Source organism: Brassica napus, chromosome C5, assembly GCF_020379485.1.
Source record: "Brassica napus cultivar Da-Ae chromosome C5, Da-Ae, whole genome shotgun sequence".
NCBI lineage: Eukaryota > Viridiplantae > Streptophyta > Magnoliopsida > Brassicales > Brassicaceae > Brassica > Brassica napus.
The window spans coordinates 55,101,307-55,119,284 of NC_063448.1; the positions used below are offsets into that span (position 1 = coordinate 55,101,307).

General features: G+C 34.6%; 2 protein-coding genes across 6 annotated transcripts; one reads left to right on the forward strand and one right to left on the reverse strand.

The window, feature by feature from the left end:
• Window positions 1-2,765: 2,765 nt before the first annotated feature.
• LOC125587670 (RNA-binding protein 42-like) lies at window positions 2,766-4,627 on the forward strand. Its single transcript, XM_048758570.1, has 6 exons — window positions 2,766-3,059; window positions 3,322-3,499; window positions 3,625-3,722; window positions 4,016-4,112; window positions 4,267-4,352; window positions 4,441-4,627. Exons 1-6 carry the CDS (start codon window positions 2,850-2,852, stop codon window positions 4,495-4,497), a joined length of 726 nt encoding a protein of 241 aa, XP_048614527.1. The 5' UTR covers window positions 2,766-2,849; the 3' UTR covers window positions 4,498-4,627.
• A 3,824-nt stretch (window positions 4,628-8,451) lies between these two features.
• Window positions 8,452-17,187, reverse strand: LOC125575600 (exportin-4-like). 5 transcript variants are annotated; one of them, XM_048758571.1, is made up of 32 exons: window positions 16,909-17,187; window positions 16,602-16,689; window positions 16,397-16,505; window positions 15,960-16,058; window positions 15,680-15,722; window positions 15,120-15,191; window positions 14,948-15,043; window positions 14,577-14,813; window positions 14,226-14,409; window positions 13,983-14,094; window positions 13,811-13,897; window positions 13,578-13,716; window positions 13,289-13,385; window positions 13,120-13,179; window positions 12,901-13,010; window positions 12,531-12,635; window positions 12,067-12,140; window positions 11,825-11,900; window positions 11,520-11,732; window positions 11,120-11,191; window positions 10,798-10,869; window positions 10,653-10,717; window positions 10,465-10,567; window positions 10,253-10,384; window positions 10,020-10,163; window positions 9,790-9,897; window positions 9,661-9,711; window positions 9,513-9,590; window positions 9,314-9,427; window positions 9,036-9,232; window positions 8,878-8,947; window positions 8,452-8,789 (listed from the first exon to the last, which is right to left on the reverse strand). In XM_048758571.1, the coding sequence occupies exons 1-32, from the start codon at window positions 17,170-17,172 to the stop codon at window positions 8,601-8,603; spliced, it is 3,660 nt and encodes a 1,219-aa protein (XP_048614528.1). In that variant the 5' UTR covers window positions 17,173-17,187; the 3' UTR covers window positions 8,452-8,600. The 5 variants fall into 5 exon arrangements, 1 of the variants encoding a protein (XP_048614528.1); XR_007323959.1 differs by lacking the exons at window positions 8,452-8,789; window positions 8,878-8,947; window positions 9,036-9,232; ... (7 more) ...; window positions 10,653-10,717; window positions 10,798-10,869 and having other exon boundaries at window positions 11,152-11,191; window positions 11,520-11,728; window positions 16,909-17,105; XR_007323960.1 differs by lacking the exons at window positions 8,452-8,789; window positions 8,878-8,947; window positions 9,036-9,232; ... (12 more) ...; window positions 12,067-12,140; window positions 12,531-12,635 and having other exon boundaries at window positions 12,926-13,010; window positions 13,578-13,672; window positions 16,909-17,105.
• Between the last annotated feature and the right edge of the window lie 791 nt (window positions 17,188-17,978).

The following is a 17,978-nucleotide window of genomic DNA, read 5'->3' on the forward strand; positions in this document are numbered from 1 at the left end:
TTGTATTTGGTCTTATATGGTCTAAACTTAGGTTATGAGTATATTTAAAGGCCTCTTTGTGAGAAGGATCAGCTTGAGAATGATTTTGATACACAATGGAGACGTTAATTGGTTTTTCGAACAGGAAGGGAGTAAGTGATACCATATGATGACTTTGGTTAGGTCATATATTACAACGATAACTATACTGCACGTTTTGATTTTTCTTATAGTCATATATACCATGATTAATCGAGAGTTGTTGGGTTGAGTTTCTTAGCGGAATATAAAAAACCGTCTCTTAACTTTTAACTAAAAAAACTAAGAATCAGTTAAGCATTTTTAGTTAAAAGTTAAGAGACGGTTTCTTATATTCCGCTTAGAACCTCCATCCTACGAATTCTCCATTAATCATGCTCTTAGAGTTTAATTTATAATATACATGAACATACGCATAAGATTCGATTCTTGTCTTTTAAACAACGTAAAGTTGAATGTACCATTATTTTCCTGATAAAGAAAAACTGCACCAAGCGTTGCAAAAAAGAAGTAGAAAACGGGCTACTTTTCATTTTAATGCTAATATATATATTACCAAACCTACTTACGGGTCTTATTTTACCTTTGTTATATGGTACTCACATATGTGCTCACAGCTCAATCATATTTCTGTTCTTATAAAATCAGAAAAAAATGTTCATTTATACTGCGGTCTAATATCTATTTACTGACGACTTCGTTAGTTATTAGTACATGTTATCGTACATGACTAACGAGATAATTTATTTAGCTAACGTTCATACACTCATTGGCGTTTGAACCTGTGCTAGAACTTTGATGCGGACATAGAGAACTGGCGAGTTGGTCATGACGTATATAACTTGGTAACAATCTTATACAAAAAAATATAGAATGAATGTTTCAATTCTTTGTCTTTTCGTGGCGATCATATACATATAAATATATAAATGGTTCCAAACAATTTTACGTATTCAATTGTGCATTTTGTTACCTTTATGTCTAACTTGAAATTCACTAAACATGAGTGTATGAGAGAATGTTGCACACAATATAGGTTTTAAAGGTAACCTAAAGCCGATCTATTATTACAAAAAGACAAAATAAGATCATATTGTCAATTATTGAAGACAGCTAATCTTGTGACACAAAATTCTTATTAGCCGACCTTGGATTTGACATTTAGAATATTTTTAAAAAATTTATTTCTATTATGTATCCTAAATTACCAATAACTCATTTGTGTTTCTGCAAAAACTATAATAATTGGTGTTACTATACCTTTTTTTTTCGATTTTTCAAACAATATTGTTCCTCGTAAACCTATCTCTTTTTCAGCCAATTCACAAAATTGTTGTTCTATGATTTTTTTGGGTACATGTAACCATTTCGAAAATTTCATTATTTTAAAAAGATTCTTTTGCTAACTGCGTATTTGTGACAAAACTAGCTAGTCTAATATGGTTGAATTGCTCATATATAGCAATATTGCACTAGTGATGAGAATAAACACGGTTCAAATAGTCTTTATTAATCGAGCATCCAAATGAAATGTATAGGGAAATTATAGCTTCTGCTCAAGCCTTATCAAATATATAGAAATGGTATTAGTTAAACTGTAATTGTATTTGAATTTCTGAATTTGAACTTGCAAACTGCAATGGCAACGAACTGGGCAATTATTAGACAGGATATATAAATTGAACTAACTACCAAACACGCTGTCTAATGTTTTGTTTCACTCTTAACAATCAATCTTAGTAAAAAACACAATCAATCGAGAACGGCCAAGACCAAAAGGGTAACTTGTTTGAGTCACGTGTGTATCTCTGACACTAGTAAAAGCTTCGTAGAATAGTCAGTTGCGTTGAGCCATCAGAGTTATAAAAAAATCGTATATACTCGTTTCCGCGAGATTGGCTATGGCTATTGAACCACATGGACGAATGAAATTTATGCTTCCGTACGAGGTAGGGTTTGTAGCTGTAAGAAAATAGCATTAAATGAAAATTATTATTTTTGCTTTATTTGGCAAAACCTGTGGATTTTTTTCAGGGAGGGGCCACGTCTTAATAGTGTTTTAGATCCACTTGCATTTTTTATATTTCAGAGTCTTCCACATTTCTACAGATTCAGTCCGTGTATAAGTAAATAAATATAGTACTTCAATTTAATGTCACTACAATTTTGGACTGTTGACCATATATTTTTTGGTGGTCTTTTCAGAATTTGTGGTTACGAAAACCAACAAGGAACATGATTGGTAAAAAAATCGAATTTGAAAATAACATTGGTGAACACTATAGGTGGCAGGTGCACATGTACCCGTAATTATATTTAAGTTTTGTTTTTTTTTTGTGAGAGAAATCATTACAAAATTGTTAGAATAGGTGGTTAAAAATTAAAATAGTATTGGTAAACAATATTATGAATCTAAGAGTATTAGTATCAAGAGATTATTTTTATGCAAGTCTCTTAGCCATATAATATTAAAAGAATTAAATTATAAAATAAATAAATAATATTAAACCAGTCATAATGTCACATTCTTTAAGAGTTTCTCAACCAAGAGAGTCTCTTGCTTTTCTTTTTCACCTTTTTAAAATTTCTTAGAAAAATTATGGATGACTTAGAAACCACATGCTGCTGCTGTAAAGCATTTACTTACTCCACTAATGGTCTTCTATTTGTGAAGAAAGTAATGGGCTCGGCCCATATATTTAAGCCCATCTCCAGAATTTTCTAATTGCATTATATACATGTGGAAAAGAACTTAAGAAAAACAAACTTGCGTCGATCCTCTCTTTGTTGCGATTCATCGGCGTTTTGCTTTACCCTCGACGATCTCTCCGATGTCAATCCCTCCGTCTTCAGCTTCTTCTTCAGCCTCTCAGTACACATACACTGCGAATTCGTACTATTCCGCGCCTTACCAGCCTCCACAGCCCTTCGTGGCGCCGTCGCCTGCTCCAGCTCCTCCGGTTGCTACCATTCCCGGAGCTACGGTCTATCCTCAGCCTATTGGCCCCGTTCCCGCCGTATACTCTTACCCTCAGTACCAGGTAAAGAGTTTGTGGATTCAGAATATTGTTGATTCGGATAGAATTTTGCGGATTTGAGATTTGGGGGTTTGAATTAGGGTTTACGAAATTCCTCTACTTTGAATTTAGATAGCAGCTCCTTTTATGATTGTGTGATGAAAGCTTGGCTCTTGATGACGAATCTCACATGATTTACAGTTAAAGCTTTGATCTTTGGTTTTTGGTTTTCTTTATTTTAGTGTTTTCTGTGATGTTTATGATTTAGCGTTGTGTGTATTGGCAGGCGCATCAGTTGTTCCAGAGAGATGCACAAACCATCACACCTGAAGCGCTTGAGAATGTGAAAGCCGCTTTGGCTAGTAGCGAAACGGAACACAAGGCGGAAACTAAGAAGAGAGCTATTCCTCGTAAAGCTGCTGGACAGTCTTGGGAGGATCCTACTCTTGCAGAGTGGCCAGAGAGTAAGTTCTCTGATTGTTCTTTTAGTTTGAAGATTGTATCAGAGTTGTTCAGAGATAGGTTTTGGATGTTCTTTGCGCTTATTTTAGAATTGATTTCTTACAACTCTCTGTTTCACATTTGCCAGATGACTATCGCTTGTTTTGTGGTGATCTTGGGAATGAAGTAAATGATGATGTTCTTTCCAAGGCATTTACTCGATTCCCCACCTTCAATATGGCCAAGGTAAGTGTGTACTCTCTCTCTCTTCCTTTGCGTGTTTATTTGATGATTCTATTTGGTTTCGTATGAATATATTTAGAAAGAAGTCTTTTGATAGCAGTAATTTTTATTTCCTCTAGTTGGTTGGCTGCTAAGAATGTCAACTGTGATGCATTTGTGATTTGTACAAAACATAATCGACCTTAGATATAGGGATCGTGACTACTTAATTCACAAAGAGAAGTATTCAGTGCGAGTTTTTTTTTTGTGTGGTTAAAAGTTTTTACAGAACATAAGAATCGTGTCTTTCATGACAGGTCATCAGAGATAAGCGGACTGGTAAAACCAAGGGTTATGGGTTTGTGAGTTTCTTAAATCCTGCGGATCTAGCTGCAGCCCTAAAAGAAATGAATGGTAAGCGTCTGGTTTTAGTATCTGTTTATGTCTTGCTACATCTTGACATCTTTTTCACTGTTTTTTCCTTCAGAACTTGTTATATGGTTCTGTTTCATAATCACTGCCACTGAAAAATTTATTGAAGTCCATTGATTTCTTATTGAATACACAGGTAAGTATGTTGGGAATCGTCCAATCAAATTAAGAAAGAGCAGCTGGAAAGAGAGAACAGATCAGGAGGCTGCAGAAAGACAAAAGGCAAGTGTCTTGTCTCGTATATTTTGATAGATAAATTAGCAACTTAATTATTGATTTTGAACATGATTCTTTTTGATGGTAAATGCAGCGTCATAGCAATAAGAAACAAAAGACAGTGAAGAAGAAGAGCGTACTCCACAAGTGATCAGTTCCCATGAGAAAAAAAAAAGCAGAAGATATCGTTGTATTTTTCAACTTTTTTGTCATACCATTGTTGTAACCAACTAAGTTTGAATCTACACTATCATTTTATATAAAAATAAATTGAACTTGAATTTATTTCTTAACTTAACCAGCTGAGTTGGAAAGACTATCAGAAATAAATTGATCGAACTTGAATTTATTTCTTTAGTTATTTGAGGATTTGTATGTTGTAAATCTTTGAACGACTATTATGTTTTGTCTGTTCTACAATGATTATGAGTTAACAAGAACATGTATTAATAACAGTGTGGTTTTGTTCAGCCAAATCAAATTTGGCAAAGCGTATTTAAAATTAAATTGTTGATTGAAAAACTTAGATGTTCAGAAATCATATATAAGTTAAATTTAAGATTGAATTACATAATTTTCATATAACATTGATTAATTTCAATTTTCAATATTTTAAACATAATATAAATAAAATGAAATAATTTAACATAAATCTGTAGCTAGATAAAAAGCTCATTTCTCTTGCTATTATTATTATTATGCTTACTTTATTTAAGCCTAATTATTAATGTATATTCATTTCTAATACATGTTATTACTCATACTCTAATTATAAAATCAGAATAAAAATGTATAAAGAATAACAAAGTAATACCGAAATTAAAAAGAGGCCACATATTCTCACAAGATGTCTTAGCACCCATTGCGATGAGTTTGTGCATACTAGTAGCATAATCGTTTATGGTCTGCTAGCAGTTATACATCCACATCTTAAAATGTGTATTTGGTTATATTAATAGATAAACAGAATCTGGATGGTGACATCATAGATTGCATCTACTTTAATCATATATTTCTTCAGAATCATGAAATTCAAGTACATTTACCTCCACCTCAATTCATAATACGTCTAAAACTTTGTTATTTATTTCAATGTTAGCTACAACGTCATTTATTTATGTTTGTTTGAATAATAAGTTTTTTTTAATGTTTCTCTAACATATATAGTTTAAAAACGAGTAATCTTTTTTAAACAATACTATGGGAGACGCCAAAAAAATCTTTTAAATATGATAAAAATAAAGATGATACTAGTTGGCAGTTTTAGGATGCTAATATAACACAATATTCTGAAAGGACGATTCCAGTACAAAATCAAGGAAGAGCACAAAGAAAGTATACGTACATAATATTTTTAATAGTAATATCTAGCTAATATATTTGTCAAAAAATATCTACCAGACAAAAAAAAATCATCAGATCATATGCAAACTAAATTGTATATAAAAGTTATTACTTAGTTATTCATGATACGCGCAACGTGGAAATTCACCAAACATATTTAAACTTAAAATGTGGAGTATAAAAAAAAACTTTAGATATATAAAATTTACGTACAAGTTAATTTCAAGATTTTGTTGCATAATTTTATACAACATGGGTTTGTTTTCAACTTCATATTACAAAAAAAAGATAAGAATAATAAAAGTAAAAGATGAGCAAATTATAAGAAAATATAAATAAAAAGGAACAATTTAATGTAAGTTATGTAAATGTAATACATAGCACTTGATATAAAAGTTTCTTTTCTTGCTATCATTAACCACAAGCAAAAACACGTAAGAAATTTCCTTCCCTTCCTCTCTTGTAATCTTGTCACGCGAAAATAATATATATACAATGTTTCTGATTTTTTTCTGTGTGTTTCTAATACAAAGATGTGAGTTTATATGTTTATGATTTCTCTTGTTATATGATATGTTTTCTTTGATTTCATAAAGATAAAAGAAACAAATTCTCAAACTAAACAGATATGTTTTTCTCTTCGTTTCCGTCTCATGACAGCTTAGCTTGAGATCCACCCCAAACTTGTATGATGCTCATGTTGACCATTCAGGTACTGACAAAACTAAGTTTGTTTTTTTGGTAATATTGAGAGAGCCCTGATGGCTATCTGATTGCCTGTATCAGTTGTCACTATCAGCCAGCCCTACGGAATCCGGAATCCGCATCTCCAAGACCATATATTTCAGGTATTTTCTTGTTTCTATATTATTATATCCCATAATTTTGTATTTGTATAGGAATATCCTAGTGTCATGGAAAAGATATATAAAAGAATGCAAAATCCCTGCAGTTCTGGCATAAGACGGGCAAGACATGTTTCGCATGAACGTAACCGGTCCGGAGAGACTCGACTGATGCTTAGCAAATATCATCCGAAAGTCTACCATACCGACCCCACTCGCAAACATGATGTATTTAGTAAAACCTGATTATATAATCAAATAAAATATAAGTCTTTAGTAAAACCTTGTATAATTAATCAAAACTAATATACAGTATGCTGAACGTGTGAGACCCAATGGTTGAGTCGGCTGACGACTTTAGCTTAGCCCAGATTTGGCTAGCCTCGGGCTCATACGGAAAACATCAGACACCAATTCGATTGAAGCTAGTTGGCAGGCACTTAATTATAGTGTTTGCAAATTAAATAATATAATAATATGTATTAATTAATGTTTAATTAAAACTAACTTTGATTTTAAATTAGATTTCCCCGAGATATATCATGACCACCCGCCTAGACTATTCACGTTTTGGACGGTAACTCATTTATCTTTTTTTTTTTTTTGTAACTACGGTAACTCGGCAACTCATTTATCATCCTATCATTTTTCATATTTTCAATCTAAACATGATTTATATCAGAAAATATTATGGAATTGCAATTTATATCAGCTTGAAAAATACTACTTTTATAACGAAACCAGTTTGTTTAAGTTTTGATTTTTTCTTCCAATATACAAACTACAAACACATGTATTCAAAACTTGGACGATTGCTAGCGTTTTGAGATTTGGGATTCGAATTAGGGTTTGTGGAATTCCATCTGCTTTGACTTTGTTTGGTTGTTATTGTTGTTCGTTGAGATAGCAGCTCAGTTAATGATTGTGTGATTTTCATTTTAAATGTATCTAATTTTTTTCTTTTGTAAAGTGATGAAATTAATAATGTACTGATGATTTAAATTCTTAAAATTGTTTGTTTTGTTCAGATCTGAACTCCATATGTCCCCGCTGTATTTTCTTATAAAATTGTGTATATTATAATATACTGATAATTTTTTTACATATTTCCAATCACTAAATCATAAAATCAGAAAATACGAAAAAGTATGCATAATTTAACCAAAACAAATTCATCAAAACTCAGTTAAAACTAAAAAGTGGAGTATAAAAATAAGCTTTAGATATACAAAATTACATACAAGTTAATTTCAAGACTTTGTTGCATAATTTTATATAACATGGATTTGATTTTAAATTTTAATACTGTAAAAAAATATAAGAAAAATATAAGTAAAAGATGAGTAAAATATCAGAATAATTCATCAAAAAAAAAAAAAATATCAGAACAATATAAATAAAAAAACAGCAATTGGAAAATTCTAATTTTACCACAAACTTGATTCCACTTTTCAAATTTATCTTTAAATGATGTCAATTTAAAGATAAAAAATGATGTCAATTTTCATATATAATCTAAATTTATGATGAAAAAGATAGAACTAATTTTTTAAATCATTTATAAATGTTTAAGAACTATTTATAGAAATTTATAAACCCAATCTCATTTTCTGAATACTAAACATTAAACAATAATCACTAAACCCTAAATCCAATTGTTAGAGCACTTTTGAAAATTGATTTCTAATTTGTGCTATTTAAGCAATTTCTGTCGGAGGATAGTTCATTTATTTTTGCTTAATAAATATTATTTTTAAACATTCTTTTGGTCTAAATGTTAGATTACTGTTTTGATTTTTTTCTTTATCCTAAGTTATTTTTGTGACAAAAAGATTGTAGTGACAAATGTTTTTAGTGCTATCTATCTATGGTATTTACTCTATTTAAAATAGCACCTCTGCTGAATCAATAACCAATTAAAAGAAAATAGTCGCATTTTTAGAAAGTTTTGATAAATGATCATATTAATTCATATCACATTAATTCATAGTATTATTGAAAGGAAACAAAACTAAAAACTAAAATATTCAATTTTGTATTTGACCTCCTTAGCTCTGAAACTTGCTCATTTTGTCTTGAGAAACCCACGAACTTCAATGAGGAAGTTGTTGAGGTTCTTTCTGAATCTTTGGTAGTTGAGACGGTCCAAGGATGACGATAGCTGGTTCGATGTCGTGAGCACCTGAAGAGCGTTTGCTAGCCTCGTTTTGAAGTTGGGATTCCCCTGCTTCTCAATCAGTTCGTTGCCCAATCCCTAAAGGTAATAACACACACTGCTAAGTCACAACGATTTCACATGCAAACATGGTTTATATTTTTAAAGAGAGAACCTAAAGACCGACCTGGTAAAGGTTTGGTTCACAGAGGATAAGAGGGAACAAGGCATCTGCTGCTGTGCTGACTAGGTCGGTACTGTAACAAGAAAACGGTAAACACACTTTGAGTAAACCTTAAGAGTTAGAAGCATTAAGTGATTTGAGTTGAATAGAGTGATGGATACCTGTAATCCTCAAAAAGCAGAAACTGAAGTAGTGTCCGAAGGAATCGGCTCAGGATTCCTTCGTGGAATACTCCATTAGGATCTGTTTGTCCAGCCGCGTGTGACCCCAAACCCGTGTTGCCAGCTTTTGTCTCTTTGTAGTGATATGACGCAAGAGCCTTTAGAGCTCTCAGGCACATCGTGACTATATCTACATCCTGTTGAGCATATCAATAGATAGCATTGCTTTAACATTTTTGTAAACCAAGAACAGAAGGGATTTACTTAAATCACTTCACCTGCTGATGAAGACCAAAGTCAACTGTTGTAAGCACATGGTTAAATGCATCACTGTTGAGTTGTGCAAGCGTCTCCGGGTAAACCTCGAGCATATGTGATATGAGCGAGAAATACTGCAAAATTTAATGGCATTAGTGAAAGTTCATAACAGTAAAACTACTATAATAGGATTAGTAAATGGTGGATTCAAATACTAACGTCGAAACAAAGCTTGGGGTATTTGAGGAGTTCCAAAGTTATAAGTGGCGTGATTATATGGAGGCCAAAGAACACCACCTGTAAAGTTCAAAGAATTACACATACCATTCTTGTAGAGTTTAATCTTAAATAACTTTGCTTTTTTTACCTGGGATATGTTTGTGCTTTGCGTCTCGATACTGTCAGATGAAAAATCAACCTGCAAAATATAGTACCACTTGTTAGAAGAATGTGTCAAGTTTCTACAGCGAGGGCAGAAAAATAAAAGAACGTTTACCATATCTTTTGAGCATAGATGAGATAGTAGCTGAAGCAGAGCGCGTAAATCCTTGTACTTTTCGGTTTTAGCTTCATTAAGCAAGGTACTCGAGAGAGACAATGATATCTGATATGGAATATAGCAAGTGTATGTCAGTGACGTTATACAAACATTTATCTTGTCTGCTTTCAAGGAATGACGCTCAGTTTGAACAGAGAAGCAAGGAAGAGATAGGGGCCTAGAGTTACCTTCCCAATATTGTGTGACGAATATATTTGTAGAAGACTCATGCAGAAATTGACAACTCCAGCTGTTTCATGAGCCTCTAGGTAGGATATTTGTCCATCCACCCAGTCCACCACAAATTTAAGCAGTAGATAAATTACTGCAGACTAAGCAATAAAACACATGGATTTTGAAGACAGGTTGAGTGAAGTGCACCAGATGTATTAAACTGTTAAGTATAGGCCATGAACAATACCTCGTGTTTGTAAACCTCGAGAAGACGGAGCACAGGATTCATCACAGACAATCCCATCTCATATATTGCTCTCTGTGTCCGGGGTTCAGTGGCACTTGCCGCTCCTCGAAGCCTCTCTAATACACAACTCACCTAACACCAAATACGAAAGAAAACTTCTCAAGGATTGTGAAATCACTAAATCTAAGTTTTCGAGTGTTTCTCTTCCTCACCAGCATAATGATATCAGGTTGCTGAGCCAAATTTTTAAGGTCACTGTTATTGGCCAAATCCACTAAAGATGATGTCATATGAGCCATGAGGTCCTTCACATATCTTATGGAAAATAAAAAGAAGGTTATCGGTCAGGCCAAATTCAAGGTTAAGCTGTGAGGGAAGTGGGCAGAATTTGGAAACTCACTGATTTGATGCATCTGAACTTTGCATTCCATAAGCAGAAAGAACAAGCGTTTGAGCTAATGAACGCTGAATAAAAGTAACATCATTTCAAGAAACAGAATATACGTGAACAAACTAACCACAATGAAAAATTTAGGGAACTATACCTGACTAACACCATTTAGCAAGAACAAACTTTTGTCATTAGCAAAAGCATTTGCTAGGTTGCGCCAGGAGTCCTGAACATTTTGCACACAGAGTTAGTTACTACATAAAGACAGGAATAAGTTCATCTACAAAAATTATTATTAATGAACATGTCTTCTTCAATGGGATAAATGAAATAAGCAGAGCGATCCTAGTCTAGCAGCCATATCATGGAATGAAAACTGACTGTGAATTCGAAAATACAAGTTCGTAAATAGTAACACAGGAGGACGAAATGAAGTTCAAAAATGTCCCATGTCTATGGCGAGTTTCTGAACTCACCAGTGATAGAAGGTGAAAACATATATTTCTTCGTCGAACCAGCGCATGCAGTAACTGATGACATGTTAACTCCTGCACAGAGCGGAAAAAAGATTAGAAGAATACCGTGAAATGGAAGTAACCAACAGTTATAACCATTGCTTATAACAAACTCCAAATTAAGCTCTAAAAGAAATCTTGCTATAGCTAATTGGATTCCCTGGCCTAAAGTCCTTTTAGTTATCAAAATTTGTAGAGTCGAACGAAGTTCGAGATTTCTTGAATCAGTTTAGACCCCCTCACAAACAACTCTGAATAATATATTCATTTAACATACCAGAAATAGTATTTGTACACAGTAAAAAAAACATGGTACATGGTTTTCAAAATCAACAAAGTTTATAGGACAGAAGATTATTACCTGCAAATCCTTTTCACCAGGGTAAGACATGAGCGATGTCAAGGAGATCCGGACAATTATATCAAGGACAAACTTCCCTTGATTATGTTCATTGAAAAACGTGAATAAACATGCTCTGGAAGGTAGAGACTGAAGCTGGTTGCTACCCAAATTGCAATCTTCAACGACCATAAGATATGTGAAAGACCATCTTGCAAGGAACCATATGACTGCCTACGTATGTTTCTCCAATCAATAAATAGAAACAAGATACCAGACTGCAATAACTTCGTATTTACCCAATTCAGGAGTTAGTAAAAATGTACCTCCATTAGCCGAGGACTGAAGATCGATGATCTCATATTTGCATCCAAACATTGCTCGGCGAATTTTACAATTGAGCTACGACAAAAAAAAAGACAACCAAAAGTCATCAACTGTTCAGTGAAAAATATGTAATTTTATATTAGTATGCCACTAGAATCTCAATAAAGTTCAAGACTATCTTATAAATACCTCGATGGTAATTTAAGAATCACCAGTCGGGAAAGGCTCAACTAAAGCTTACCTTGAGAGTAACACGACAGGGTGGTTGCCTGCCTCTACAACGTCCACAAAATGAGTTTGCAAGGCATCAGGAACCTGGTTATTAACAACACCATCTCATAAATACTCTTGAAAGAATTGATAAGTACAAACAAAACTATAACAGCCCTCGTGAAAATACTTATAAGACTGATTCTCCAAGGACTTCAATTACGTATATTAAGAAAAAGTAGTTTCAAGACCCATTAGTTTGAAATTAATATCTGTGGTAAAACGTTTCTTATTTGTTTCAATAGGAAAGGAGCGTAAGTGTGTGACTATTGTTTGACAGATACCTAATATCAGTAAAACATGAAACATGAAAGAAAATATGAATTGAAACCCAATCTATCATAATAAACAGAAAAACATTAATGTACGGAAAGCTTGTCAGCGTCTTCCTTTTTGTGATAACATCAAAGAGAAGCAAGGAAAATAAAGAATTACCAGGGCCGTCTCTCCTTCTCCTTCATCTGCAAGTACATGACCGATTATCAGCAGTAAAGAATAGACCTCTTCCAAAGTGTCAGTCGGATCAACAGTGCCCCTGCCCTAAAACAGGTAGATAACAAAGCAAAAGCAACCTCTCAGGACAAATTAGAAAACTCGTCCATAATTCTTTAAAATATGTAAGAACACTGTAATTCAGAGATAGCTGAAATTTCTGATCAATAGCAAAAAAGTTTTCGTGCAGGTGCATATTGATATGTAAGCTACTAAAAGTCATGGCTTAGAAAAATTAGGTAAATAAGTGTGTTTGGTAGACGAAGAAATGTTGCTTTCGCTTATATTCTAAAGGAAGGTCGATCAAGAGCACCTGATGGAGGCGTGCAACACGATCAGAGAAAAGTTTTGTTAAAAACGGAACTGTAGCATCCACCGCTGCCCTCGCTATGAGAGCATAAGAGCCTAGTCTTTCATCCATGGCTGCCAGAACATGATATAAAAATTTTGAGAAAAGAATAGCAGGACATCTGCCTTCTAAGACTGGCTTCAAAATCTAGATCAGAGGAAAAATTGCAATTCTTTTGCTCACCAGATACAGAAGCCAGACAGTCAGCATCATCTTCATCAGTTGTAGCTGAAGCAGATGCCACTATAGGAGTAAAATTGCAGTTCGTAAATAGATTTGAAAATGAAAATAGTTCCAAACGACAAAAAAAAATTGTTAGGCAGTGGCACTGGCAACAGTCCGGAATCGTTACATTTTAGTTCAGATTCCGCAATCAATGAAAAGAGACTAGCTGCAGCATGCATCCCCTCAGGTGGCAACCACGAATTACCTCCAGAACCATCCATTGACTAACAGGAAACATCACAATCGTTAGTCATAAAACTGTTGGCTGAGACGATGACAGGTATTAATAAATACCCTGACAATCACAAATTAAGACAAAAAGAACCAGATATGGCCACAGAGTTTCATGTACACAACCATGAATAATGTTATAGATATATGTAGCTTTAAAAAAAAAAAATCTTAATCGTACTCACAGCAAGGAGAGTTGTCCAGGTATCTAGCAAGATATCGCGCGCCTCATAGCTCCAAGTCTCTTTATCATTACTATTCGCCAATAATACTTTCACAACTTCACCCATTAACAGAGATAAGAGTGTAAGAGTACCAAAGGGCCTGAAGAAACAGGTAAGAACCAACTACTTATGAATAGCAATCGCTAAGGGGCTTATAAAAGCAAAAAGAAGGTAATATGTCAATTGTCAAAGACCTTATTGATCGCAAGAGTCGGTCAAAGACAACAGGAATAGTAACGGTCGCGATAGACAACAATGCGCGACAACCATCAATCATCTCACTGGAATAAGAATGTGAGGACACAACGTTAAAGTTGGAATACAAGACATAGAAAACAAGCAGGGTTAGAGTGTTGAACAGCTGACCTTCCACTCCTTCCTTCTTCAATCTCCTTTGAAATGACATCAGGAGGATCAATCCAGGGTAACACCCCTGACAGAAGGAGGAGCAGATGCTGCTCTCGCATCTGTGCATTGTCTAGATTATTGAACAAGTCACTAACAGAGAAATATATATCTTGATAAGGTAGAGATGATGGACATCCATCGTTCCTTACGTATTCAACAGAAGAGTAATTAGTAAAAGTTACAGAATCACAGAATACTCACTGGAAGGAAATACTTCTCCTGCCAAGGAGCACAATTGTACAATAAGTTTCCGAGCAGAGACTGCAACAGGACAATCTAGCCAATAGCCTTCAAAAGCAAACTTCTGCCTCAGCGACGAATATAGATTTATCAGCCATCCAACATGTGAACTTGAAAGCAAAACATCACACCACGAAGCACCAGGCTGCAATCAGAACCATTGAAGGTGAGACTTATGAAGAGTCAATGAAAGTGTCTTAAAAAAGTATAAACTCTGACATGCTAGAATCACCCCTTACGATATCTCTGAATTTCGGCAAGTTAATGAAGTTGAAGCACATGTAATATATCTTAAATATAACCATTAACTACCTGAACTATTACACACTCTGTCTTCCGTGATGATGCAGTATCAGATCTCATTCCATCAGAGAATACATTAATGCTGCCCTTTGTGCCACCTTTGCTGTAACGAAACTCCCAATTTAGTATCTGATGCATTAGCCGCAACGCAGCATTGCAAACTTTAACCTCAGGGACATCAGAATTTGATTCCACAATCTTATTTGTAACACTTAAAGCAGCATCCTGTGCCCAGCTATAGAAAGTCTGCAATTGAAAACCATCGGAAGTAAACAGCACAGTTTTAGTAACAGAACCCTTGGTACAGGCTATCATTCTTCCAAAGACGAAAGGTTGATGGGTGTCACAATATCTGAAAGCAAATAAAATCCTAAGAGTACCTTCAGATAGTTTTGTTCCAGCGACTTGCGGCAGTTTTCATGAAATTCCCTCGGGAGACTCATGGCACTTGAAGTAGAGGGTGAGAATTCAGATACCTGAGATACTGAAACTATGAGCATACATATGGTATACATATAACGCCAAAAAAAAAAAATCTAAACAGATCATTACCAAGGATTCGAGAAAATGAATACCGATGAACTGCACATCTAAGCCTCGTGAACCAAGAATGGCCTGGTTAATCTGTAAAAAGCAATTATGAAAAGCCAAAAGCAATTCAATACCATGATCCTTCTAACAAACATTAATATCAGACAATTCCCTTGTATTTTTAAGATGGATAGCCGCACTTCCACAATTTTCTATGTATATCATGTAGAGCATCAAACTATTTGAAACCCCCAATATCTTTTTATCAAGGCGTGGAGCATCGAAAGACATATCTAGCTAAACTACGGAGCAAATGATCAATTACTACTTAGTCACCCCAATGATGACTAGTCAACCTACTCAATTACTCTACATCCTCCCCAGACCATATCTTTTACGGTTTGCACAGTTAACAAGGTGTGAAGTATCATGTAAGTATGCAAATTTTTTTTATCAAATAAGCTATCGTGTATAAAATGCAGGATAACAAATTGAACAATATGTGCAGCTAATTCTAATCAAAATGTTAGATACAAAAAAATTGAAAAACAGTCCCAAAAATTGCAATACAATGTAGATACCTGGTAGAAAAAGACTTCTTTCTCGGCTGGAGTAAACTCAAGCCTATAAGAGTAATTCACTCAGATTAGAAGTTTCTTTAGATGAACTAAGCAAGCAAAAAGAAAAAATGAGATTTTTTTTTTGCACTACTCTATTTTTCCAGAAGCTGTCAGTCATAAGCGTGTGTGACCAACAACTAATTTTCATGAATCCTCTCATATGCATACAAGTAACAGCTAACTTCCAGCATCTACAAAGCATGCCTTATTATTCAGAATACCAGAAAACAGCTCAGCTTACCAGCCTCTTTTCATCAGCTGCGCAGCGACAGAAGATACTTTTGAAAACACATAGGCATCTGATGAATTAGCATGCTGAATGACGTAGCCAAGGCAGAAGCTGCAGAAAGAAATCGCCATATCTCAGAATTTATTTTTCTTTTTTATGAGCCAACAACTCATAAGAAAACCTCTAATTTATTAATGACGGTAACAACGATGCGTGTCCATACCAACCACAAAACATTACAGTCAAAGAAGCAGCAGGTTTCACAGTCCAGAAGTAAAAGTTGCAGTAACCCAAAATTACCATATTGCGAAGCATGAATTCTCCACGTTAATTCGCAAAGCAATCAAAAATACAAACTTAACAGAGGATAACCAACCGTTCAACTAAGTGGAAGCTTAAGCATTTATCAATAAAACGTTAAAAAAAAAAGGAGCAGAGAGAGAGATAACCTAATCAAACCCCCTTTATCCTCAGTGGAAAGAAAACTCCATTCCCTGATAGCTGCTTCTTTAATAGCTGCAGCAGCTTGAAACCTAGCAGACGCCACCTGAGAATTTTCTGGAAGTACAAAAAAACACACACACTTTCACTCAAACAGCTGTATCTTCAAGTTCACTGAGGCAGTCAGGATCCGAATTAAGAAGAGTAACTTACCAAGAATGAATCTACAGGCCTTGTATGGCTGAGGAGACTGGTGAAGCGACAATATGGTAGCTTCAGCAGCAGCTGGATTAGTATTTATCTGCAGGGAAGCATAGAAACGTCAAGTAATTGTCAATCAATCCACAAAAAACACATAAGCAACTTCCTGTGACTTCAAAATGAAGCAAAAAAAAAAAAAAAGAGCTCATAAATGCTAAAGCTTCCTCCGATGTATTAGGAATCCAATGAGATAAGCGAGGAAACGAAGGATGGAGTGAGCAGCGTGTTGATGAGTAACTATAAAGGAAGAAAGCGAAACCTGAATGTAAGAGCAAGCAAGTTCAATCGCGCGCATGGTGGACTGTAGCTGAGGCAAATCCTCAGCTCCACCTCCGGCGATTCCATTAAACATCGGAGTATTAAGAGGAAAATTCGATCGGAGAAGGAAAGTGGCGGCGGTGAGCAGAGAGTGAATGGCGGAGAAAGGGATCGATGGTGGCGAGAGAGCCGGGGGGAGTTGGGGAATCGATGTTTTTACCAGGTGTGTGTGTGTGTCGCGGGCCCAATCTGTGGCCCAATACATGGCCCAATTAATTATATCTGAATTTATTAAAAGAAACACATGGCCCAGTCCACCTAGGTTGCAAACCCATTTGATACACACTTTTAGAAAATTAATCTGAACCAAAACCAATGTAGCTGGTAGTAATGGGCCCTCACATTTTTCGGTTCGGTTCGGTTCGGATTATTTGGAATAAGGAATTTAGCACCCGTTTTTTCAGATATGTTTGGATAGTATCGAGTTTGGATTTTTTTAAACCTGAAATGAAACCGAATTATTAATAGTTCGGGTTCAAAGCCCAAAAACTAAAAAACCCAAATTAAACCCAAAAAATATTCAGGTAATTTGGGATTTCAGATATTTTTATTTATAAACTATATTATATATACTAAAAATAAAATAAAAATAATTAATATTTTATTATATTTAGAATATCATGTATTTATTTGGTTCTCTGTTCAGTCCTGGTTCGATTTGGATTTTTGGGTTTAAAAAATAGAAACTGTTTGGGTGTTTGTAATTTTTCGGTCTTGGTTTCTTCGATTCAATTCCAGTTGGATTTTCAGATTTCCATTAATATGCCCATGACTAGTAACTGGATAATAATTGAACAAGGCTTTGTAGTCCATAAAACCCTAGTCTTTGATAGGAGGTTCAGTTACAGTTTCATCATATGCATTAGCAGTTGGATTAAGACCTAAACTAGATTCCAAAACTTTAAATAGAATTTCAATTTGGATAGAAATTGACAAATGAAAAAATAAAAGGGTCCAATCGAATAACAAGGAGAAAAGTCGTGCAAGATTCCTAAATAATATAAAAGTCAT

Bases quoted from the DNA above. Each gene is read 5' to 3' on its own strand.
- LOC125587670 (XM_048758570.1), top strand. From the start codon at position 2,850: ATGTCAATCCCTCCGTCTTCAGCTTCTTCTTCAGCCTCTCAGTACACA. The intron at 4,113-4,266 runs GTAAGCGTCTGG...TTGAATACACAG, and splicing joins AGCCCTAAAAGAAATGAATG to GTAAGTATGTTGGGAATCGT. The intron at 4,353-4,440 runs GCAAGTGTCTTG...TGGTAAATGCAG, and splicing joins AGGCTGCAGAAAGACAAAAG to CGTCATAGCAATAAGAAACA.
- LOC125575600 (XM_048758571.1), bottom strand. From the start codon at position 17,172: ATGTATTGGGCCACAGATTGGGCCCGCGACACACACACACACCTGGTA. The intron at 10,164-10,252 runs GTATTGTTCATG...TTTATTGCTTAG, and splicing joins TCGAGGTTTACAAACACGAG to TCTGCAGTAATTTATCTACT. The intron at 9,712-9,789 runs GTAAACGTTCTT...TATATTTTGCAG, and splicing joins ATCTATGCTCAAAAGATATG to GTTGATTTTTCATCTGACAG.